This window comes from Pseudophryne corroboree, chromosome 5, assembly GCF_028390025.1.
Source record: "Pseudophryne corroboree isolate aPseCor3 chromosome 5, aPseCor3.hap2, whole genome shotgun sequence".
Taxonomy (NCBI): Eukaryota; Metazoa; Chordata; class Amphibia; order Anura; family Myobatrachidae; genus Pseudophryne; species Pseudophryne corroboree.
In genome coordinates this window covers 209011647-209037751 of record NC_086448.1, presented here as the reverse complement: position 1 = coordinate 209037751, position 26105 = coordinate 209011647, and the positions used below count along the sequence as shown (strand labels likewise).

Below are 26105 nucleotides of genomic sequence, written 5' to 3'. Positions count from 1 at the left end.
TTGTCCCCTGATGTGTTGGCGGTGGACTATCTTCCTAGGGGTATATCGGATCACTCTCCTGTATCACTTACAGTTAGTGTTGGTTGGGAGCGCGGTGCAAAAATGTGGAAACTTAATCCCTTCTGGTTAACCTTAATAGGGGAGGGTGCGGATTTGGTGGATGCCTGGGAGGGGTTCCAGGTTTGTAATCTGTCTTGCACCGAACTGGCGGTCAAACATGACGCTTTCAAAGCGTTCCAGCGGGGCTCCTTTATAAAACGAATATCTGAGGTTAAATTATCTAGTAAAAAGGAGGAAATAAGACTGGAGGCCCTATGCCAGCAATTGGAATCCCAATATATAGCTACCCATTTACGTTCTGATGAACTGTTGTGGCGAGACGCACAAGGAGAGTGGTCCGATTGCTTATTTGAGAAGTCCAGGCGTAGACTCCTTTTTGCGGGACATGCACACTATTTTCAGGCGGAGATGAATGGCAGTTATTTAGCTTTTCTGGCTCGGTCAGAATCTACTAGAACAATGATTCAATGTGTGAGGAACTCTGACAGCCAGATGTGTTACTCTGGCTCGGCGGTGTCTGAGACATTTCGTAGTTACTATTCCTCGCTATATACATCCCGAGCCACTTACTCCAATGATCAATTGAGGGACTATTTGGCTCGGTTGGATTTGCCCTGTCTGTCCCGGGAAGACTCTGGGGCTCTAGATGCACCAATTACTCTGGAGGAGGTGAACGCTGCGATCCTGTCCCTCCCAGCGTCTAAGGCACCGGGTTGTGATGGACTTCCGGGTGAAGTCTATAAGAAATTTAGCAGCTTTTTTGCCCCTTATCTTTTACAATTGTTCGACCTATTGCTGGAGGGCGGGACTCTCCCTCGCTCTATGGCCGAGGCAAATATAATTGTCTTGCTGAAACCGGGGAAAGACCCCCTACGCCCCGAATCTTACAGACCTATTTCCCTCCTCAATACGGATGTCAAGATACTAGCAAAGATCTTGGCATCTAGATTGAACTTAGTTATTACAACAATCATTCACCCGGACCAGACGGGATTTATGCCAGGTAAATCAACTGCCCAAAATTTACGTAGACTGTTTTGTCATCTGCAGAGGCGTGATCTGGGGGAGTTGGATGCGGTGGTGGTGTCTCTAGATGCAGCCAAAGCATTCGACTCAGTGGAGTGGACATATTTATGGGGGGTACTGGAGAAGTTTGCTTTTGGCCCTCGTTTTATTAAATTTCTCCAGTTATTGTATTTTTTGCCTGTGGCCCGTGTGACGGCCAATGGTTTCACGTCGGAGATGTTTGCGTTGGGGAGGGGCACTCGACAGGGTTGCCCCCTATCCCCTGCGCTGTTCGCTGTTGCCGTGGAACCGTTGGCCGCCTTGCTGCGATCTAATGACGAGATTAGGGGTATTAAGGTTGGGGATCATGTGGATGTTGTGGCCCTGTATGCAGACGATATGCTCCTTTTCTTGCAGGACTCTGAGGACTCCTTGCAGGCTTTGCTGCGGGTAGTGGAGGAATTTGGAGTATTTTCTGGTTTACTGATCAACTGGGATAAATCGCATATTTTTCCCTTGTCTGGTTTTCTCCCTGAAAATACCCGGGGGGCGTACCCCTTGCAGTGGACGCTGCGGTTTAAATACTTGGGTATCTGGATCACCCCTATGGCACGTAGTTATGTGGCCCAAAATATCGACCCCATTACGATGTCATTTAAAGAAAGGGCTCATAGCTGGAAAAAGCTACCACTGTCTATCCTGGGTCGGGTTAATTTATTCAAAATGATAATGCAGCCAAAGTTCCTATATGCCCTACATAACTCTCCGGTCTACCTCCCGAAAAAAGTCTTCACTGTAATTGAGGGCGTTATGTCCTCATTTATATGGGGTAATAAACCAGCAAGAGTCTCTATTAAAACGCTGAGTAGATCACAACTCTCGGGGGGTGCGAGTCTTCCCAATCTGAGACTATATTACGTAGCAGCACAAATGTCCCAGCTTGGTGAATGGACTGGAGATTCCTTGGATCCAACAATGGGGGGTCTTCTGGCTGAGCGGGCGAGGTGCTCTCCTGCTTTCTCCTTTTCTCCTCTTCAACTCCTTCTTTCTGGCCGTGCGGCTTCTGGTTTGCCTCCCTTGTTACGCCAAGCCTTGCTAATCTGGCGCTATGCACATACTCTATATGATTGGGAGGGGCAAGACGCCAATACTCCGCTATGGTTTAATAGTACGTATTCAGAGCTGTACAAGATATCTCCAGATAATATTTGGATAACTAAGGGTGTAATATCTCTAAAACAACTCTACCAAGATGGAGTGCTCAAGTCTTTTCAGCAATTGAAACTCGAATTTGATATACCTAACACTGCCTTGTTTCGGTACTTTCAACTTAGACACGCTGTGCAGACCCAGTTTCCTCATGGCCCACCTCCAATTGCAGATTCACCCGTTAAGTCGTTGCTCACCTCTCTTAGTCGAAGGGGAAAAATATCTGTCATATATACTGCTTTGAATAACAAATATGGTCATGATCATTTGAATACACTTCGCATCAAATGGGAGACTGATTTGGGACCTCTATCCCAGGAGCAGTGGATCCAGATCCTGGGCTCCATTAAATATACTACGCCATGTATACGATATAAACAAGTCTTTTTCTACATTCTGCACAGGGTGTATCGAACTCCTGTCACTATGCAGAGGGCTGGTCTTAGAGATAACGCTTGCTGCCCCAGATGCCGGGAGACCGATGCCGGATTCTGGCATTTGTTATGGGACTGCCCTGCAATTTCCCTTTTCTGGTGTAAGGTATGGGGCGATATAACCATGACTGCCCCATCCCTCCCCGTATTGGACCCCGGCCTATGCCTGTTTGGATTAGATCTTGAGGAAACACACTCGGTGGTATTGTACAAGTATGTCCTGTGTCTTACTACGCTGGCGAGGGTTGTCATTGCCAGGGTTTGGTTCTCAGCTGACATGCCTAGGGTGGAGCAGTGGAGGGCGTTAGTAAATTCAGTAATACGACACGAGAGATATATGTATAGGATAAGGGGTTCCTCCTCTCAATTTACAGAGAAGTGGGACCGCTGGTGCAGCACAAGGCTGGCCAGACCGACACTGGACACCTAGTCCTTCTTTACATAGATATCGTTTGATAAGAAACCTTAAGTGAATATAATTGACGCACACTACATGTTGAACTTTAACATATATAATTTTTATTGATGGCAATTGTTACAGTCAATAGAATGCTGATGTTTGTTTTGAGTTATGTATAAATGTCAAAAAACCAAATAAAAAAGTACTTGATTTAAAAAAAAGACCCACTTGGGCTACTTGGTTCAAAATTGGTAAATCTCCTGCATGGAGGTGAGTTGGAGTTTCAGACGTAAGCCAAGAGAATTAGTATTAAGCCTCAAAAAGAAAAAGAAGGGGGGAAGGAAGAATTAGTGGTGATACTGCTGTTGGTATTGCAAATACATGTGGAGGGAAATGGTCCCAACTCTACAACACCGGGTATTCGCAGGAAGTCTCCTCTCCTGGTACTGACCCGGCCCAACGCTGTTTGGCTTCCAAGATCAGACGAGATCGGGCATTGGCAGCGTGGTATGATAGTAGAGAATTTTTCAATTGCACCAATGAGAGTGCACCTATATAAGAAGCAGAAGAAAGAGGAAAAAGGGGAGACAGAAATATTAGGAACGAAAAAAAGGAAAATAGTATAGAGAAGAAAGGGAATGAATCAGTGTAGCATAATTGATGGATCTGCTTTCTGCGTTAGACACAGCTCAGCAATTCCCACTTGTGTGGTGTCGTGTTCTGTGAATCGCAGATGAGAGTCCATGAAGCAATAGTGAAGTATGGAAGGGAGATATGAGAGATAGGCTAGGTTGGTATCAAAAATTAATTAATTAAGCATTGATTTAGAAAAGCGCATTATTATGTAACATGCATATTTGGAATAAAGTTTGAAAGTTCAACGAGTATGCTGAGGCTCACGATGAAATCAGATAATTATCAGACAGAATACTGGCCTCTGCTTGAAAAAAGTATTTTTTGTAGTATAAATACTTTAACAGGTATTGCTTTTGAAAGAATAAGGGAAGAGAAAAGAAAAAAAAAGAAAAATGGGGGATGAAAAAGACAATTGGGGCTATATATTTTAGACAGTGATGCTGTGGCAATGAGCTATATGTGTGCTGCATATGTCCAAATGACATGGAATAACATACAACAAGTAAATATAAAGCGCATCAAGAGTTTGTGGTCTGCGCAGAATATACACAGCACGGCAGTGGAACTCTGATAGGAATGCACAGGTCTAGACATATGCTGTATAGTCAAGCATTTTGATAAATACACTTAATGTGTTGTTGTCTGTGCGTACTATATACAGAAAAGGGCACCAATAGGTCCAATCGGATATGATGGGGGCTTAATGCCCATCAAGTGGTTGCTGTCTGTGCTAGGTATGCATGGGACAGCAGCAGGCTTATAGTCAATGGTACTATCAGCCAGAAGATATCTACAAATGCCACATAACTGTTAACATGCTGTCTAATACAACATAATTATTAAGTACAAAAAGGTATGTTGCTGTCTGTGCAGGATATGCACAGAACAGCTGAGGCTTACGGTCACCAAAATAGGAGAAGGAAAGCAGGTTAAGGCAGTGTCATGTGCCCAGGCAGGAGCTGAGAGATTACTCCATGTGTGGTCCCCCTCTCGGAACGGAAAACGCGTTTCGCCCTGACGGGCTTGTTCATGTCCACCTTTGGTTTTTCCCAACGGTTCACAATCATGTGGAAGACTTCTGGGTGAAGTCCCCACTCTCCCGGGTGGAGGTCGTGCCTGCTGAGGAAGTCTGCTTCCCAGTTGTCCACTCCCGGAATGAACACTGCTGACAGTGCTTTTACGTGATTCTCCGCCCAGCGAAGAATTCTGGTGGCTTCCGCCATCGCCACCCTGCTCCTTGCGCCGCCTTGGCGGTTTACATGAGCCACTGCGGTGATGTTGTCTGACTCATGGTTGCGAAGCAGAGGTTCCGCTTGACTTAGGGCGTTGTATATGGCCCTTAGTTCCAGGATATTGATGTGCAGACAGGTCTCCTGACTTGACCACAGACCCTGGAAATTTCTTCCCTGTGTGACTGCCCCCCACCCTCGGAGGCTTGCATCCGTGGTCACCAGGACCCAGCCCTGAATGCCGAACCTGCGACCCTCGAGAAGGTGAGCACTCTGCAGCCACCACAGAAGAGACACCCTGGCCCTGGGGGATAGGGTGATCAGCCGATGCATCTAGTGTTCACTCTAGGCTGTTTTAGCAGGGCGCCGCACCCTGCCCGTTTTTTAACAGGCAAAACCCGCCCTGCCCCTTTTGCGGCGCCCTGCTAGAACAGCCGCCCGCTCCCTGCCCTCCCGGCGTGTATAGATGCCGTGCGCATGCACGCGGCATCCATTCACGCATTGGGAGAGGGCTGGGGGAAGCCCAGCACCGACGGAGGTGCTGGTCACGCCCCCAACAGTGACGTCGCCGGCCACAGACGCTCTCTATAGTAGCGTCTGTGGGCCGCACCGCCCCTTAAAATGACGAAGGCGTGGTCACGCCCCCTAATTTGCGTGGCCGCGCCCCCATTTCGGGCATGCGCGCGACTTGCGCGCGCGCTCGTGTGCCCCCGGAGTTTGGCGCCCTGCCCCTTTTCACTCCTAGAGTGAACACTATGCATCTGAAGATGCGATCCGGACCACTTGTCCAACAGATCCCACTGAAAGGTCCTCGCATGGAACCTGCCGAAGGGAATGGCCTCGTATGACGCCACCATCTTTCCCAGGACTCGCGTGCAGTGATGCACCGACCCCTGTTTTGGTTTTAAGAGGTCTCTGACCAGAGTCACGAGCTCCTGAGCCTTCTCCATCGGGAGAAAAACCTTCTTCTGGTCTGTGTCCAGAATCATGCCCAGGAAGGGCAGACGCGTCGTAGGAATCAGCTGCGACTTTGGAATATTCAGAATCCAGCCGTGCTGTTGCAACACTTCCCGAGAGTGTACTACGCTGATCAGCAACTGCTCTCTGGACCTCGCCTTTATGAGGAGATCGTCCAAGTATGGGATAATTGTGACTCCTTGCTTTCGCAGAAGCACCATCATTTCTGCCATTACCTTGGTAAATATTCTCGGTGCAGTGGACAGACCAAATGGCAACGTCTGGAATTGGTAATGACAGTCCTGTACCACAAATCTGAGGTACTCCTGATAAGGTGGATAAATGGGGACATGCAGGTAAGCATCCTTTATGTCCAGAGACACCAGGCTTGCAATGACCGCTCTGAGCGATTCCATCTTGAACTTGAACCTTTTCAGGTAACTGTTCAGGGATTTTAAATTCAATATGGGTCTGACCGAACCGTCCGGTTTCAGTACCACAAACATTGTCGAATAGTAACCCCTTCCCTATTGAAAGAGGGGAACCTTTACCACCACCTGCTGGAGATATAATTTGTGAATTGCCGCTAACACTATTTCCCTCTCTATGGGGGAAGCTGGCAGGGCCGATATGAGGTAACGATGAGGGGGCATCACTTCGAATTCCAGCTTGTATCCCTGAGATACAATGTGTATAGCCCAGGGATCCACCCGTGAGCGAACCCACTGGTGGCTGAAATTTCGGAGACGCGCCCCCACCGATCCTGGCTCCACCTGTGGAGCCCCAGCGTCATGCGGTGGATTTAGTGGAAGCCGGGGAGGACTTCTGTTCCTGGGAACTAGCTGTATTGTGCAGCTTCTTTCCTTTACCCCTGCCTCTGGCAAGAAAGGACGCACCTCGGACTCTCTTGCCTCTTTGTGATCGAAAGGACTGCATTTGGTAATACGGTACTTTCTTAGGTTGTGAGGGAACATATGGCAAAAAAAATTGACTTTCCAGCCGTAGCTGTGGAGACCAGGTCCGAGAGACCGTCCCCAAACAATTCCTCACCCTTGTAAGGTAAAACCTCTATGTGCCTTTTTGAGTCGGCATCACCTGTCCATTGCCGAGTCCACATGACCCTTCTGGCAGAAATCGACATTGCATTTATTCTAGAGCCCAGTAGGCTAATGTCTCTCTGGGCATCTCTCATATATAGGACAGCGTCTTTTATATGCCCCAGGGTCAGTAATATAGTATCCTTGTCCAAGGTATCAAGTTCCTCAGATAAAGTATCTGTCCATGCTGCTACAGCACTACACATCCAGGCCGACGCAATTGCCGGCCTTAGGAGGGTACCTGAATGTGTATAAATGGACTTCAGGATACCTTCCTGCTTTCTATCCGCAGGATCTTTTAGGGTGGCCGTATCCTGTGACGGCAGGGCTACCTTCTTAGATAAGCGTGTCAAAGCTTTGTCTACCCTAGGGGAGGATTCCCAGCGTAATCTGTTCGTTGGCGGGAAAGGATACGCCATTAGCAATCGTTTGGAAATCTGCATTTTTCTATCTGGAGATTCCCAAGCTTTTTCACATAACTCATTTAACTCATGTGAAGGGGGAAAAGTCACCTCATGCCTTTTTTCCCCAAACATATAAACCCTCTTGTCAGGGACTGGGTTTTCCTCCGAGATGTGCAATACATCCTTCATTGCTATAATCATGTAGCGGATGGCTTTAGCCATTTTAGGCTGCAACTTTGCATCATCGCCACTGGAGTCAGAATCCGTGTCGATATCTGTGTCAACAATTTGGGATAGTGGGCGCTTCTAAAACCCTGACGGCCTCTGCGCTGTAGGAGCAGGCATGGGTTGAGACCCTGACTGTCCCAAGGCTTCAGCTTTATCCAACCTTTTATGCAAGGAATTAACATTATCATTTAAAACCTTCCACATATCCATCCAATCGGGCGTCGGCGGCGATCCCACATTCATTTGTACCTGCTCTGCTTCCACATAGCCTTCCTCGTCAAACATGCCGACACAAGCGTACCGACACACCACACACACAGGGGATGCTCTATTTGAGGACAGAACCCCCACAAGGCCTTTTGGAGAGACAGAGAGAATGCCAGCACACACCCCAGCGCTATATGACCCAGGAATTACACAGTAACTTAGTGTTTACCCAGTAGCTGCTGTATATACTGATTTTGCGCTAAATTTATGTGTCCCCCCTCTCTTTTTACCCTCTTTCTACCGTGAATCTGCAGGGGAGAGCATGGGGAGCTTCCTCTCAGCGGAGCTGTGGAGAGAAAATGGCGCTGGTGAGTCCTGAGGAAGAAGCCCCGCCCCCTCAGCGGCGGGCTTCTGTCCCGCGATTTTGTGTAAAATAATGGCGGGGGCTCATGCATATATACAGTGCCCAACTGTATATATGCCCACTTTGCCAAGAGGTCTCTAATTGCTGCCCAGGGCGCCCCCCCCTGCGCCCTACAGTGACCGGAGTGTGTGGGTTTAATGTGGGAGCAAGGGCGCACAGCTGCAGTGCTGTGCGCTACCTCATATGAAGACAGGAGTCTTCTGCCGCCGCTTTTGAAGTCTTCTTGCTACTCACGCCAGCTTCTGGCTCTGCGAGGGGGACGGCGGCGCGGCTCTGGGATCGGACGACCAAGGGTGCGTTCCTGTGTTCGATCCCTCTAGAGCTAATGGTGTCCAGTAGCCTAAGAAGCATGACCTATCCACAGTGAGTAGGGCTGCTTCTCTCCCCTCAGTCCCACGTAGCAGAGAGTCTGTTGCCAGCAGAGCTCTCTGAAAATATAAAAATCCTAACAAAATACTTTCTATTTAGCAAGCTCTGGAGAGCTCACTAAAGTGCACCCAGCTCGTCCGGGCACAGATTCAGACTGAGGTCTGGAGGAGGGACATAGAGGGAGGAGCCAGTGCACACCAGTATTCCTAATTCTTTCTTAAAGTGCCCTGTCTCCTGCGGAGCCCGTCTATTCCCCATGGTCCTTACGGAGTCCCCAGCATCCACTAGGACATTAGAGAAGTGGGTGATAACAAACAGTCAGAGGTAGGAAGGCCCTGCTCGCAAGATTACAATCTACAATAACAGTCCAGGTTTTAGGGAAAGCCATGCTTGAGCACAGGAGACTTCTAACCCTTTTCCACTGAGACCCAGAAAATTGACAGTCTTCCAACCTGGCAATTTCCCGGTCCTCAGCCCCGTGACCCTGGTCCAGAGCTGGGTCGGGGGCCCCCGGATATTGCTTATTGCTGGGTAGACACCTACAGATATATCTGCAGATAAACCGATTACACACGCCCGCCCTGTTCAGTTGTTAGTTACTGACGGCTGCTGCAGTTTGTGTACGGGCGGTTGGCTGACCGGCCGTACACACACACACACTCTGACGTGCCAATATATGTAACGATATATTGGCCGTCGGTTGTGCAGCAGGACAGACGTGATATGTCTGTCTGTGAACAACAGAGTTCACAGACATATCGCTCGTACACACTGGCCGACAGAGCAGCGATATATCGGACGTTCAATAGAATGGCCGATAAATCAACCACTGACCAAACTCCCAGGTACAAAAACCTGGAATTTTTAGGTCAGTGCAAAAGTGGTATTAATTAGTACCTCAGTTATTTTGACATAACCATCTGTGCTGAAGCCTGGATAACTCTAAATCCTACACTGTTAGTGTGCCTTGAGGACAGACGTTGGGAATGCCTGCTGTAGAGGGGTGCAGTATGCAAGGTCGACCACACTTAGTGTCTAAGTCGACAGTAAGTAGATCGACATGGTTTCTAGGTCGACATGACAGAAGGTGGACATGAGTTTTTGCACTTTTTTTGGTGTAGTTTTCTCCGTACAGTGACCGGGATCCCCAATTAGTACACCTTATCCGCTCGCAATGCTTCGGGCCAGGTTATGTTCCTAATTGTGGTCCACGTGGATCGTAACGTGTGGAAAAAAAAAAAAAAAAAAAAAGAAAGTGAAAAAACACAGGTCGACCTTTTGTCATGTCGACCTAGAGTCCCTGTCGACCTAGAAACCATGTTGACCTACTTACTGTAAACCAATAGTGGTTGACCTAGACACTGTTGACCTAAGTACGGTCGACCTAGAGACCAGATACCTCTGTAGAGAGTCATCGGTATCTCACTCTGTTGTATTGCATGCTCTTGCATTTTGGGATAAATGTGTGTAGTAAAAAGAAATCCCCTCAGTCAGAATATACTCTACACAGTCACACAGATTTACAGTAACACTGCTAGACTTAAGATACTTAAGCTAGGGTCGACAATAGAGTGATGGTTCTTTCACCTGCTCTGTATGTAGTTGCTTATTGCCATAGGGGACATTACAGGAACACGTGACATGCAGTAGTGCAGAGTAAATATGCAGCAGTTCTCATAGGAAAACAGCAGTTACAGGTGCAGCCGTCATGTGACTCCCACCGCAGCAGTGCCCATGCCTAGCCAATCAAACCATAGCCCTGCTCATAACTGGTACTCTTCCAAGCGATCATAATATGCTGTGCTATTTAATAGCACAGAAGTTATGGGATCTAGGTTGTCTGCCAGCTTCCTAGTACTCTCTTCACATCCTACAAAACACTCTTATCTATTCTAAAGAAGGTCTTATACTTCCACCTGTTTCCACTAAAGCCACATCACATCTCAAATCATTCATCTCTGCCTGTGGAATTATCCTCCAGTAAGAACTGACCAAACGCCTTTCCATCCTGAAGACTCAGCTAGAAATAACCTTCTCTTCAAAGCACCTTCATGATCCACATCCAGTTACTCCACCTTCTGCCAGCCTACTCTTCAGTTAATCCAGGTCTCGCTGTGTGACAAAGTCTTGTTCTACAATATACAGATTTGTTCAAGAGGCCTACTCCAATATACTACAATTAACTTCCAAAAAGTTTTACAGAAATTATATAGACATCCAGACTGAACATTATAAGAACATAAAAGTTCCATCAATAAGTAACAGAAAGACATTGGTCAAGTGACTTATAAATGGAAACAAGCAGTATCAAAGTCTCAGCTTGCTGATTGGCTAAAATGGGCAGGATTGCGCTGTGAGAGAACGTGAGAGATAACAAAAAAAGTAGTAGATGTTATCAGTACATGTTTATTTTACCCTCTTTAAATATCAAACGCATAAAACATAAGATGTCAGTTCAATGCAAATCTGGAGGGTTTTTGGTTTGTATGATTTCTACTAGATTGAGGGGAGATGGGGTTTCAGCTTTCAGGTTAAGTGGCTCTAGCTATGCAATGAATTCCTGCAGTAAGCCATAGCGCCCCGGTTAAGTGGCCGAAGCTATGCAGTTACCACCAATGCCAAATAGTTAACTGCACCTCAAGACGGTGCAAGCAGAAATCTGCATTAAGTGCACCCTCGGGCATTAATTGACTAACCCCAGGAGCTAAAACCCGCGGCATGGGGCAGATGTTTCAAGCAGAGTAGTAAATAGACAAGTGTAGAAATTGCCCATAGCAACCAGCTTCTACATATTTTATAGAATGTGCTTTCTAAATGATTAGTTACTATGGGCGATTTCTCCACTTGTCCGTTGCTTGATACCTCACCTGCTAAGTTATCGAAAATATGGTGGGTTTACTGGAATTTATGACTGCTAATATCTAGAAATGTAAATTTAAGGAAAAAACAAAAACACACACATTAGGGGGAATTCAATTAGTTATGATAATTTACCACGGTTAACTGATCCCCTGGGGCTACTCAATTAGTCCCCAAAGGCAGTACTTAAATGAGGATTTATGTTTGGGTCTGAAAAGACACGAAACCCCTTTTTCACCCCTGTTAAATTGACGGGGCTAATTGAATTCCCCTACAGTGTATTTTTGAGAAACAGAAAACCATTGCACTTTAGTTCATCACTTACAATGGCACAGAAGTAGCACAGTTACAGGAACAGAGCATATTGTTTTATGCAAATATTCATGAAAAAAAAAAATACAACAGAGAATGGAAAGATGGCTCTCTTTATGGATTTATTCCACAACCGGCAGTACCATTCTTTATTGTATCACTGCTTTTTGAAGCAATAGATATTGGATATCAACAGTATTTATCAATTTGATCCTGCCCTGGGATCACCAGCTATATCTGCCTTGCTCTTGTTCACTTGGCAGCTGATCACAGGTTAACATGCAATGTGCATGGGAGGCCAACACTTGTATACAGTTGTTTAGACCAGTGGGGTTCAACACTTAATAAATTACTTGATAACGCCATCCCTATAGAAGTCTACAGGGACAGCAATAAGCGCTGGTATATAGGTTAAGGCTGGAAAACTCTTGCTCCATTATCACTGATAAAATTAATAAAGTAGTTAAGGTGGCTTCACTGCCAGGTAATATGTTCTTCACTGCTTGATAAATAGAGCCTATACAAACTTCTAAACCGAAAAGTGTAGGTGTTTTGCATAGCAACCATTAAGATTCTATCATTCTCAGTTAAATGATATCTATCACTGAAACAGATTCTAGCTAACAGTCTCTGGGGATCCATGGGGCACTCCAAACCTTTACTTGGAAACTCAAATTCTTATGGGGCAAGTCAAATGTTCCAGGCACACCCTGCTGGCCGTCTAAACGAATGGGTGTCTCTCAGAGCTATTCAATTGTAGCCGATCAAACACCCACTAACTGCAGCAGACACATTTTTTACTTGCAGCCTCCAAAACGTGCTGGGGGGGTGGGGGGGGGGGGGAACTGTGAAAAGCCAGTGGCTTGGGTTCTCAAAGCGCCCAAACCAAGCTTCGCACACCCAAACAAAAACTTTATACAGGTTTAGCCGCTTTGTGCGGCTAAGCCCAGAGTTTTCAGGTGCATTAAATGCTAATGGACACCCGAACAGATAAACAATTGAATTGCTCCATCGGGCGCCCATTCATATAGATGTCCAGCATAGGAGGGCGCCCAACATGACTGAATCATAACCCTTAGTCTTTTGAATGGGATCTCCTTAATAAAGAGAATATTTACTTGTGATCGCTTTAAAATGGGGGACTGGAATAGAATCAGCAGTAGTCACATGGACAGTGTACAGCCAGTTACTATTGCTGTTAAGATACTGTTTACAATAGTAACTGCTAAAGGCTCATCAGTGTTATCTGTAATGTGATAACCACAAACCATGGACTAAGGGCAGCCTTAAAGTTCCAGTAATATTGCCGAGGCATGATAATAGGATCTGAGTAAGAAACTGTAGGTAAATCAGTGATACTGTGCTTTTATGTTGTTAGTTTATCTCACTTGGGTTCAAACATCAAAGCGCCAACAACAGACCAGTTTAGGAGAACAATGTATGGTATCTGATGGTTTAAGTTCTTTTACTGCTCATCTGCTGCTGGAATTCAAAAAACAGATTTCCTACTTACAAAAGCATGCAAAGTAATATTTTTCAGATAACTTCACGATGCAGCAAAGACACATAGAAGGGAAATCGATGCAAAGGCTACAGAACAACATTTATGTAATTTCCTGGCTATTCAAGATAACTTCTTACACAAGACATGAGAAGGAAACTAAAACAACACAATGCTGCTCTACCATAAAGGTGCATAGAAAGCAGCAAGGTAATGACTGCTAAGGAACAAATAAAATACATTTTAAAATTACAAATAGGAAAAAGAAACCAGACTGTCTCATGTCCATTTTGCACACACAAAAATAAAATAAACAACTGATTGGACATAATATTTTGATTAAACTTAGATTTCATTGCCAGCGATTGTTGCAACACATTGTTTTGAAATAGGTTGCAGTCCACGCTGACAGCGAGTGTACTAATCAGGCTAATAGCAGAGGTTATAGAAATGACTCGACCATAGAAGGGTTCCCAGCCATGCTTCTGAATAGTTGTGCTGTGAATCAGCGTCTTGCTCTCCTGGCAAAGCAAGCGCAATTTCTGGCTCACTCTCCAGGTATGTGCAAAGACAGAACATCCAAGGCACACATACAAATAAAAGGACAACTGCACGGATATAAAGTATGCCACTAGATTCGTTACTCAGGACACAGGCAGAACTCAGATTTGGATTGTAAGATCTTCTCAGCTTGATTACACAAAAACAGGATAACCTTTTTGTTATATGGCGCCACAAAGGTTAAGCAGCACCAATTGGAGTACATAAACAAATGAGCAAAACAAGAAAACAACAAATTACAATACAAGAACAATGTAGGACAAGTACAAGGTATATAAACAATGTTGCATCATGGGACAGGATACTGGAATATCATTAGGGTGGCATTAATAGAGGGTTACGTGCAATTGAACGGGGTATGGAGTAGGAAGTAATCTAAAGGGGGTACACACGGAGAGATCCGTGCTTAAATTCTAAGCAATCTGACCAGAATTTAAGCACAGATCTCTCAGTGTGTATACCCCACAGCGATAGCTATGCGCTGCCCCGCGCGTCGCTATCGCCGGTGCTGGATTGAGCCTGCACGCATGTCACTGGGTGAAATGAGTGGTCCCCCCCTGTGCTGAGCGGGGGGAGATGTGTGCTGTGTGATCACTGACAGATCGCTGAGCACAGCTCTTAAGGCTGGGTACACACCAGAACGACTCGCAAATGAGCGAAGTCATTAAAGATTTCCCTTAAACTCTCCGGCAGCTCCCTGGCAGTGCTTGACAAACAATATAGTGCAATAAACAAAAGATAGATCTTAAAGATCTTGCAACAGATCCAGGAGCATGCTTTCGTCATTGAGTTTCAGATCTTCCCTACAGCAGGGAAGATCTAAAGATATTACAAACTACCTACTGTACCGTGCATCGGATCGTTCTAGTTAGTGAAAGGTACACGATTTGCACTTTTACTAACGATATATCGATCCGATGTGTCGTAATCGTGCAATCCTCCCTGGAATCGTCCTGGAGTGTATCCAGCTTAAAAGGTGTCCACACACTGAACGACTCGCAAATGATGCAATGTTGTTAACTATTTCCCTTGAACTCCCCGTCAGCCCCGGACTCTTGATATAGTGCATACACATAAAGATAGATCTTTAATATCTTGCAAAAGATCTGAGCAGTGGCCACATCCAGGAGCATGCGGTCGTTAACAATAGCTTCAGATCTTGCCTGCAGTAGAGAAGACCTGAAGATACGACAAACGAGGCAGGAATGGGAGGAAGTATACAGTTGGTAGGGAGAGGCAGAAAGTATTTTTGGATGATGGGTGGAAGTGTAAAGGGAGATAAGGTCAGATATGTAAATAGGAGAGGAATGGGTGAGGGCTTTGTAAGTGAGAAGCTTGAATTGGATTCGAAAAAAGGTAAGGGGAGCCGGTGTAGGGCTTGTAACACAGGAGAAGTGGACGTAGAACGCTTGGTGAGGAAGATGAGCCAGGCAACCGCATTAGGGATAGATTGGAGAGGAGAGAGGAGTTTGTCAGGGAGGCCAGATATGAGGAGATTACAGTAGCCCAATCTGAAGAGGACTAGTAAGTGGATGAGGGTCTTTGTAGCATCTTGGGTGAGAAAGGGTCTGATCCTAGAAATATTTTTGAGATGGAAAAAGCAGGACCATGAGAGGTGCTGCATGTGTGGTTTGAAGGAGATTAACTTCAAGACAGATGTTATGCAGAAGGGTGGAAAGATGATCAGCTCAGTCTTAGATATGTTAAGTTTAAGAAAGTGCTGGGACATCCAAGAAGAGATAATGGAGAAACCGTTCCAAGATACGAGTGAGAAGAGAGGTCAGGGGAGGAAATGTAGATTTGAGTATCATCAGCATAGAGGTGATATTGGAAGTGAAATGGGCTCACCTAAAGATGATGTATAGAGAGTAGAGGCCTTGGGGGACACCTACTATTAGTGGAAGTGTGGGGGAGGTGTAGTCGTGAGATACAGAGAAGGAGCGGTCAGAGAGGTAAGAGGATAGCCAGGAGAGGGCAGTATCACGCAGACCAATGAACTGGAGGATTTGTAGGAAAGGGTGGTCCACAGCGTGAAACGCAGCAGAGAGGTTAAGGTGAAAAAGCAGAGAGAAGTGGCCCTTAGATTTGTCAGCATGGAGGTCATTGCAGACTTTCGTAAGTGCAGTTCCAGTGGAGTAGAGAGAACAGAAACCAGACAAATGGGTACAGCAGTGAATGTGAGGAAAGAAACGCAGTAAGGTGGTTGTAGACAATGCCCTCGAGGAGTTTGGAGGCAAAGGGAAGGAGAGAATTGGGTCGGTAGTTGGAGAGAGCCAAGGATCAAGGGTATGTTATTTAAGAATAAGGGAGACAAGGCCATGCTTGAAGGCGGGGGGGGGGGGGGGGGGGGGGCGCTCCAGATGAGAAGGAGAGATTGAGGTGGTGGGTGAGTTGGGAACATACAGAAAGAGAGAGGTAGAGAAGTAGATAAAAGTGAATAGGGTGTAGTGGGGAGGTGGTTGGGGGGGGGGGGAGGACCGGATGAGGACTATTATTTCATCTCCAGATAAGGGGAAAAAAGGAGTCAGTCAAGAGTTAGATATAGACGAGGGGTGGTCAGGGAAAGGAAGGTGCAGGTTGTTGAGTGTCTATTGGGATGTGATGTCCTGACATATGTATTTAATTTTGAATGTGAATTAGTTGGCAACGTCAAGGGCAGAGAGCGAGGAGGGAAGTCGAGGTGCGGGTGGGCAGAGGAGGGAGTTGATGGTGGCAAAGAGACGGCAGGAGTTTGAAGATTGGGGGGAAATAAGGTTCTTGAAGTATGGCTGTTTAGAGATGGAAAGGGCAGCACTATAGGATGAGAAACTAAATTTGAATGGAGGAGTCCGCTTTAGAGCATGATTTCCTCCACTACCACTCAGCAGTACGTGAACATTTTTGCAGATATCTGGTGAATTTGGAATGCCAGGGTTGAGGTGTTGATCTGCAACGGTGAATAGTGGTCACTGAAGCAACAGAGTCAAATGCAGAAGTAAGGGAGGTGGCTTGTTCAGGACAGGAGAAAGAAGTGAGTCAAGTAGGGTGGAAAGGAAGCAGCGTCGATGGCCTCAATGTTACGCTTAGCTATGGTATCGTTGAGAGGAAGAGATGGAAAAGCAGAGAGAGCTAAGTTAAAAGTGAGCAGATGATGGTCAGAGAGGGGGAATGGGGAGTTGTAGAAGTCACAACGGTGAGTGAAGACCAGATCAAGCGAGTTTCCACTCACATGGAAGGGTGAGGAGGTCCATTGGGAGAGATCAAGCAATAAGTTCAGGTTACAAATAAGTCATTAGGTACCGTAGCTCAATAACAAGCAGTAATGCACAAAACGTAAAAATAATGAGGTACTGTACATTACAACCGAAACCACTTAATGTAAAATTTAATTAGTCCAATGGTAAATCCAAATGTTATCACTCACCATCCTACAGTATTTATAATGGATGTAGGGAACCATATGATGAAGTACACCTGGACATGGCGGATTGGGCCACTTTTTTGGCCAAACATGCTAAGAATGTCACTTATACTCCATGTTATTTGCAATGCCCCCTACACATTCGGCGATATGCCTCTGAGCTGCCCGACAGCGGATAAGGCCGACCCAGCCGCGGGGAGGGGGGGGGGGGGAGGGGCGGAGGGGGAGGAGTGAAGTTCCATCACTCCCCCCGTCACCGGGCTCCATAGCAGTGCATGCTAATATGGACAATCTCGTCCACATTGGGCTGCATGCATATGCGACTGGGCACCAATGATGAACGAGTGCACACTAAACGATATGAACGAGTTCTCGTTCATTAATGAACGAGAACATTCATATAGTTTAGTAAAATCTATTAGTGTGTAGGGCCCTTAAGAGTTTAGCAAAATTATTTTGACTATCGGTATTCTTAGTGCTTAGGGTGCGCAACTGCATTTTTCTTTCTCCTGCAGCGTACTACAAGTGTCAGCATGACAGTACCTCATATGTTTAACATTAGAGTGTTCAGTCCAAGTTTCTCCCTCCCACCTGTAAGTATTTATAATGGTATATACACTGAGTCCCTTCCTTTGCACTATGAAGAACCTCATTTGAAAGGCCAGATTTAGGGTGGTATCCAATTAGCTGCAGTGAATTACTGCAACTAATGGATTTTCCCAGGACTATCCTATTAGCCCGGCACTTCCCCGAAAAGCAGCCCCAGGAGACCATTTATTGATCAAAAACACATGGGATCAGGAACTTATTTACCGCACGGTAAAAATGGGCTGTACTAGCATAGATAGCCCAGTGGTCTCCAACCTTAATTGGAGTGTGAGCGACTTTCGGAAAATAAAACTTCTGAAAGAGCTACCCCTTCCCCCCAATGCGCACGCATGTCTGTAAAAGTGGGAGAGGCCTCACAAAAGTGGGTGTGGTCTCAACTGTAATGCCCCCCAGCAGCGCCAGATACACAAGTAATGCCCCCCCCCCAGCAGCGCCAGATACACAAGTAATGTCCCCCCCAGCAGCGCCAGATACACAAGTAATGCCCCCCCCAGCAGCGCCAGATACACAAGAAATGCCCCCCCCAGCAGCACCAGATACACAAGAAATGCCCCCCCAGCAGCGCCAGATACACAAATAATACCCCCCCAGCAGAGCCAAAACTAACTCTACAATCACATTATGCTCTAACAGTATACACCTGCATTGTGCGGATTATTGCAGCCATTGCCACACCTATTTAGACTCTAAACAGGTGTGGTGATGGCTGCAAAAATCAGCACAATGCAGGTGTATACTGATGGAGCATATTGGAGCATAATGAGGTTGTGGCACATCCACATTATGCTCCATCATAATACATTGTGCTGACTGCAGCTGTCACCACACACAGAAGCCTTGTAATATCACTGCTGAAACTAACCCAGACTAAATGCTGCTATCACGCCCCGTTTGGAGGGTCCGTATGGCATTGGGTGCGGGCTACGTCACACTCCAAGCGGCTGCTCAGAGGCAAAGATGGAGGCATTGGCGCCATCAGCTCTCCCGCGTACGGCCACACCTATTTAGAGCGAACACAAACTGTAAAGTTACATTGTGCTTCATCAGTAATATACACCTGCATTGTGCCGATTACTGCTGCTATAACCACACCTAGTTAGAGCCAAATAAACTGACAGTCAAATTATACGCCAATATGCCTCATCACTATACACATGCATTGTGCTGATTTTTGCAGCCATCACCTCACTTATTTGAGGTAGTGGAACAGCAACATTATGCTTCATCAGTAATATACACGTACATTTCTGCTGATTATTGCGGCTGTCACCACATACACAGAAGCCATGTATTATCACTATCACAGACTAATCCAGACTAAATGCTGCTAGCATTCCCCGTTTGGAGGGTCCGGATGGCGTGGGGTGCGGGCTCCGTGCGGCTGCTCAGAGGCAAATATGGAGGAGGTGCTGTAATGGCGCCGCCAGCTCTCCAGTGTACGGCTGTGCAGAGCCACGCCTGGCCGCGCACAGCCGCATACAGCCACACCCAGCCACGCATGCACACCGCCCACTTCCCGAGTCCCCATTCATGTCTATATGCCGGACGAGCTACGCTGGCATAGCCCAATAGTATTATTGGGCTAAAAAGGCAGTTTTTAACGTGCTGTAAATCACTGCATGTAATGGAATACTGCCCTTAGGGCGATATGAAATTGAAAAATCGCTCCCAATATCCCGTCTATAGTGATGGGAGATTGCAGGGCAATATTCATTTGTCCTCCGTTATCGACCCTATCGCGCCCGGGTTTAGCTGCATAAAAACAGCAAAACCCAACTTAAGTCACAGGCGCGATCACAAAATGTCTTGTATGGGAGCTTAAACGGGTGTAGTGAGCTGATATGCTGATATCAAGCCCGTCGGCAGAAACATTAAAATTCCGCCCTAAGTGTATAAGCTACCAGGAGAGTTGGACACACTTTCTACACCTGACCATTATTGAGCTGAAACTACTTTGGCAGAGGCCTAATAGTGTCGGAAAAGATGGAAGCCAACAAAGTAATCTGCTTGTGGCCTACTGGCAAACAGGGCCCTCCATTTCATCACAGACCTAACAGAACAGAAAAGGGACTTCCAAGGAAGGAACCAAAATAAACCATGCAATGATGTAGAATGAGGGGTGAGATTTACTTTGGAGGAGTCTGTAACATTTGTGAAGAGTCCAGGGTAATCTGAAACGCACACGCACAGTATCAGAATCCAGAACCAGACGGATGCTGCAGGAGAGGGATCGAAAAAAAAATTCTCTTTTACGAATAAGTCTCCAATTTGAAAGGATAAGCATTAACAGTTACATGTTATGTTACCATATGTATCATCGAAAATAACGTATGAAGTGGATTTTATGGCTCAGTTTCATAAGTAACCCATTATATTATGTGAACATTAGTTAATAAGGGGGGAAAATTAAGTGGAAGAGAAGAGTGAGAGTATGTGTTCTCTATATTTACTAGCAAAAAGGCTAGGCATTGGGGTCATTCTTCTTCACAGCCATGCGATTGGTTCAGACCTGCACATGCACGGCAGCCGCGTCGTTGCCCCGCGACGGCCAGTGCCAGGCAGAGACGCCGCTAGCTAAGAAAGCGGTCGCAGCGGTGACCGCAAGAAGATTGACAGGAAGAAGACGGATCCGGACGGCAACTCACCATTTTCGGGGCGTGGCAAGTCCAACGCAGGCGTGTCCAGGTGTTTGGAGGGCGGATGTCTGATGTCAATTCCGGGACCTGCATCGCTGGATCGATTGCACAGGGTAAATAACTCTTACCCTGGTCTTCTTTTACAGGAAACTTTTTTTGCATAGCAGGGCTGCACAAGCATTCGCAGCCCTGCTATGCAGAAATACACTCCCCCATAGGCGGTGTCTAGTTGCTCGCACGGGCAGCAAAAAGTTGCTACGTGCGATAAACTCGGAATGACCCTCATTGTCTTTCCAATAGTTATTATATACATAATACTCTTGCAAGAATGTATTAGCGTCTAATGAAAGTCATGTCATTCTTGTATATACTGTATGAAGACTTTATCCTTTTCTCACTTGAGGGGAAGTATGTTTGGGGGTCTCCATGTATTTTGTAAAAGCCCACGTGTTAATAGGAATTGATCATGTGATAAGCATAATCAGTTACAGCCCTGTAACTAAATAGATCCATCACAGAAGTATCCATTAGAACTAAAATGTGACAGATAATTTGTAACAGAAACAAAAGTTGAGGCATAAGTATTTACCTAAAAATTCATGATTGTCCCCAGGTAAAATGAACCACCAGAAGTACTACATTGAGGATCAAGTATCATTCATGATCTGTGCTTACATGACATCACCAGGTAGCATGATCGCATGGGTTTGTAACACATACAATGTCAGAGGACAACAATACATTAATACAAGTGACTGGATGACCCACTCATATTACACTCTGTTGTACAGCTTTCTGCAGCAACATTAAATGGATGGTACCTTAGGTAGACGTGACACATTTACATACTAGTGCTTGAAAGTAGACACTGCACCACATGGTCTTCCATAAAAACGTTATCACTGCAAAACAGTGTCACATATAAACGGTGATAAAGACACCTACAGACCTGCAATTCTGAAAGAATGGTAAATGAACACTAGCAAATTTTTAAGGGTTTAGTTATCACCTAAGCCCCAAGGTTCCCCCATATAAGGCTCATAATATGGATGAAGAGACCACTACAAATGCATATACTGCAGGGATAGGGTACCCGACGTTATAGGGTGAGGGTTTTACACCCATATAAACGCTACGTTGCAGGGTGAAAGTTCTCTACTCATACAAACACTGTTGCAGGATAAGGGACCCCCCTCCACCCCCATAAATGCTCCATGTTGCAGGATAAGGGTCCCCCCCCCCCCACCCATAAATTACCCATGTTTCAGGATGAGGTACCCTACCCCTACAAGCCCCATGGTGCAAGAGGAGTGTCAATGTCCTTACAAACCCCATGTTGCATGTGGGAAGTTCTCCACTTCCATACATGCCCCGTGTTGCAGGAGGAGGATCCTCCCACCCATACAAACCCCATGTTGCAGGAGGAGGGTCCCCCCACCCATACAAGCCCCATGTTGCAGGAGGAGGGTCCCCCCACCCATACAAGCCCCATGTTGCAGGAGGAGGGTCCCCCCACCCATACAAGCCCCATGTTGCAGGAGGAGGGTCCCCCCACCCATACAAGCCCCATGTTGCAGGAGGAGGGTCCCCCCACCCATACAAGCCCCATGTTGCAGGAGGAGGGTCCCCCCACCCATACAAGCCCCATGTTGCAGGAGGAGGGTCCCCCCACCCATACAAGCAACAACTTGCAGGAGGGTTCTCTACTCATGCAAGCCTCATGTTGCAGGATAAATGTTTCCTGCCATGTAAGCCCAATGCAGCACGGTGTTAGTTTGCACACTCCTTACCTGGCTCATCATGCAGCAAAACACCTGCCCCTCTTCCTCTGCACAGTGCTCCCTACTCTCCCTGGACGAACGTTACCTGGCTCCTGCAGTAATACACCTGCACTGCACAGCGCTCCCTATACACACTCGCTGTAACTTCAGCTGCAACTAGGAAGTTTCCCCGCTACACATCACTGCAATAACCAGCCTCCGGTAGACGCTGTCACTCACCCTACAGCCCCAGGGAGATGCGCTGCTCCACTCTCCGGGTTGTAACACTACCAGTGCCTCCACTTGTAGAGCTGAGTGCGCCCTCCTCCTCTTCTATCCACCCCTGCACCTCCCAGACACACACCAGGCCTGCGTGCCCGCGCTGCGCGTCCTCTAACCTGGTATTGTCAGCTGCCGGGAGTGCGCGCTCCTGCACGGCATGCCGGCTTCTTCCGGGCTGCTGCTGCTGCTGCTGGGGCTCGGGCGGGACTGCGCTATACTCGTCTTGTATACATACAGTATACTGACTGAGGGGGAGATTCATCAAAGGTTGGAGAGAGATCAAGTGGAGCTAGATCAATACCAACCAATAAATTCCTTACTGTCATGTTACAGGCTGTGTTTGAACAATGACAGGAGCTGACTGGTTGTGGTTGGAAGTTCATCTCTCTACCAAGCTTTGATAAATCTCCCCTTAGGAGCGACATCACCCCCCACCCGAATAGTGTTATTTGTGTGACAAAGTTTCAATAGCAACATGTATCATAAAATAAATTAAACATTTCCTTCTTAGGGGCCCTACTCACTTGGCGATGTGCCGCCGAGGTGCCCGACGGCCGATACGGCCGACGAGCGACCCGGCGGCGGGGGGGCAGTGACGGGGGGAGTGAAGTTCCTTCACTTCCCCCGTCACCCGGCTGCATTGAAGTGCAGGCAAATATGGACGAGATCGTCCATATTGGCCTGCATGCACAGCCGACGGGAGACCAGCGATGAACGAGCGCGGGGACGCGCATCGTTCATCGCTTAAGTCTCCACACTGAAAGATATGAACGAGTTCTCGTTCATTTATGAACGAGATCGTTCATATCTTTCAGAATATCGCCAAGTGTGTAGGGCCTATAAGGGAGAGAGTTATCAAATCTCAGAGAGATAAAGTCGATAGGTTGGTCATACTGTAGCAAGCAATTCGTTTCTATAATTTTTCTTTTACGTCCTAGAGCAGGGATGGGGAACCTTCGACCCTCCAGCTGTTGTTTAACTACACATACCAGCATGCCTTGCTACAGTTTTGCTATTTAGCCATGCAAAAACTGTTGCAGGGCATGCTGGGATGTGTAGTTCAACAACAGCTGGAGGGCCGAAGGTTCCCCATCCCTGTCCTAGAGGATACTGGGGTCCATTTAGTACCATGGGGTATAGATGGGTCCACTAGGAGCCATAGACACTAAGAATTTGATAGTGTGGCTGGCTCCTCCCTCTATGCCCCTCCTACCAGACGCCGTTAAGAAAATGAGCCCGGAGGAGCCAGTCACGCTGAAGGAAGCTCCTGAATAGTTTTCTGCATATATTTTACATGTTTGTTATTTTCAGGCAGGGCTGGATGGCACCAGCCTGCCTGCTTCATGGGAGTTGGGGGGAATGGCCTAACCTCTTAAAGGGTTAATGGTCACGTTCCCCGCTGACAGGACACTGAGCTCCTGAGGGACCTATTCGTAACCCATCACGACGAGCGTACAGTCCCGCAGCACGCCGACACCCCTACCAGAGCCAGAAGAATAAAGAGTTGTGAGTACTGAGCCGGCGTCCTGGCTAGCGTGGCGCTGGCCATTATGGCGGCATGAGGGTATGGAGACGCACGGCTTCTAAACGGGGTGGAATGCATCTCCAGACTCAGTAAACAACTGTATTTCCGTACACTGTACACAGTACCCAAACTGGCACAACAGCCTTAAAACGGTTTTCTCCATTTTAAGCACCACATTCCTCAGCCAGTATAAAAAAAAAGCGGGAAGACCGTGCGCCATTGAAGGGGCGGAGCTTCACTGTGAGAGGATCCAGCAGCTCACCAGCGCCATTTTCCCTCTGCAGTGTACACAGACGCTGACTGACAGGGACGCGCAGCTCCTCCAGTGTGACTCCAAATTACCTCAGCGGTACCAGGTGGGTCATAGCAGGGGGCAGCGATTACTAGTGTACTGAGTCCCCTATCAGGGTACTTAGTCTGCGACCCGGCTAAGCTTGGCATTAGCGATAAGGGCACGGTGGGGGCTGGCTCCAAACATCTCTATCTCCCTGAAGGGTTCTTTGTGGGTTAATTGGTTAATTGTGCTTAACCTTTCCTCTGTGTGTGTGTGCTGTCACATTACATTATGTCAGGCAAAGAGTGTGTGTCTTGTACTGCACCGGAATGGGTTAATTCTCTTAAGGGAATGATCTCAACTCTTTCTGCAAGATTGTCCCGCAATGAGAAAGAGACGCAATACTTAAAACAGACTGTGGATGAGTTTATGAACAGAGACAGAGAGCGTCTCAATCCCCTCCCATTTGTCCGCAAAAGCGATCTCTGGCCCATATCCTGCAGTCTGGCGCTGACAGGTCAGACATGGAGGAGGGGGAGGTGGATGCAGTTCTGTCACAGGGAATAGAGGCTCTTATAGAGGCTATCAGAGATGTTCTGCATATTCCTGACAGAGGAGTGTGAGGAATCTTATTTTAATGTAAAAAAGAAGTCCTCAGTCACATTTCCTGCGTCAAAGGAATTGAATACCCTGTTTGAAGAACCATGGGGTAATCCTAATAAGAAGTTTCAGATCTCATCTTTTCCTTTTCCTCTGGAGGATAGGAAAAAATGGCAAAATCCGCTGATAGTGGACGCATCCGTCAATGGCTGTCACGAAAAATTGTATTGCCTGTTCCTGGTGCAGCCTCCTTAAAAGACATGGCTGATTGTAAAATTGTATTGCCTGTTCCTGGTGCAGCCTCCCTAAAAGACACGGCTAATCGTAAAATTGAGACTACACTCAAATCATTGTACACAGCTGCTGGGGTGGCCCAGAGCCCCACTATTGCATGTGCGTGGATCACTAAAGCCATTGCAAAATGGTCAGGATACCTAATTGAGGGGTTAGATTCCTTATCTAGGGGGGATGTTGTCTTACTCCTGCAGCATATACAGGACTCTGCGAACTTTATGGTGGAAGCCATAAAGGAAATAGGCGTGCTTAACGCATGCACGCAGAATTTAAGCATATTACTAAGCGGAGGAAAATAAACTAACTAGGATTCCCCCAGTAACGGCGAGTGAAAAGGGAAGAGTCCGGCGCCGAATCGGCACGCAGAGGCTTGTGGCTACGCCAGTGGAAGGCCTACCATTCACAGGAGAGTCCCTGTTCAGAGATGAATTAGGCAAATGGATCTCCAAAGCTACTGCTGGTAAGTCTACGTATCTTCCTTCCGCAGCCCCCACAACCAAGAAGACTTATTCAGCTTCTAAGTTACAGTCCTTTTGGACGGCAAAGTTCAAGGGCAAATCCAGAGGTGCTTCTACGTCCTCCAGCGGCGCAAGAGGTAAACCATGCAAACAAGCAACAGCAGGTGCTCAGGAACAGAGCTCAGGCTCTGCTTCCTCAAAGACTTCAGCATGACGGTGGACTGCAATGCCTGGAAGGCTTTCAGGTGGGAGCTCGCCTACAATTCTTCATTCAAATTTGTGCCAGGATCCCTGGGTCATAAATCTTATTTCTCAGGGCTACAGACTGGAGTTCCAAGAGCTCCTGACTCACAGATTCTTCAAATCAGACTTGCC

The 26105-nt window shown here is 46.9% G+C and overlaps 1 protein-coding gene and 1 pseudogene across 1 annotated transcript in view; both read right to left on the bottom strand.

Moving 5' to 3' along the window:
* The window catches only part of SVIL (supervillin), a 381188-nt gene extending 358402 nt beyond the window's left edge, over positions 1-22786 (bottom strand). Inside the window, exon 1 of the mRNA XM_063922042.1 lies at positions 22696-22786. Coding sequence (XP_063778112.1) covers positions 22696-22738 — 43 coding nt within the window. The 5' untranslated portion in view covers positions 22739-22786. The remainder of the gene's footprint in view (positions 1-22695) is intronic.
* On the bottom strand, positions 3511-3629 carry LOC134931456 (5S ribosomal RNA; annotated as a pseudogene).
* Positions 22787-26105: the final 3319 nt, after the last annotated feature.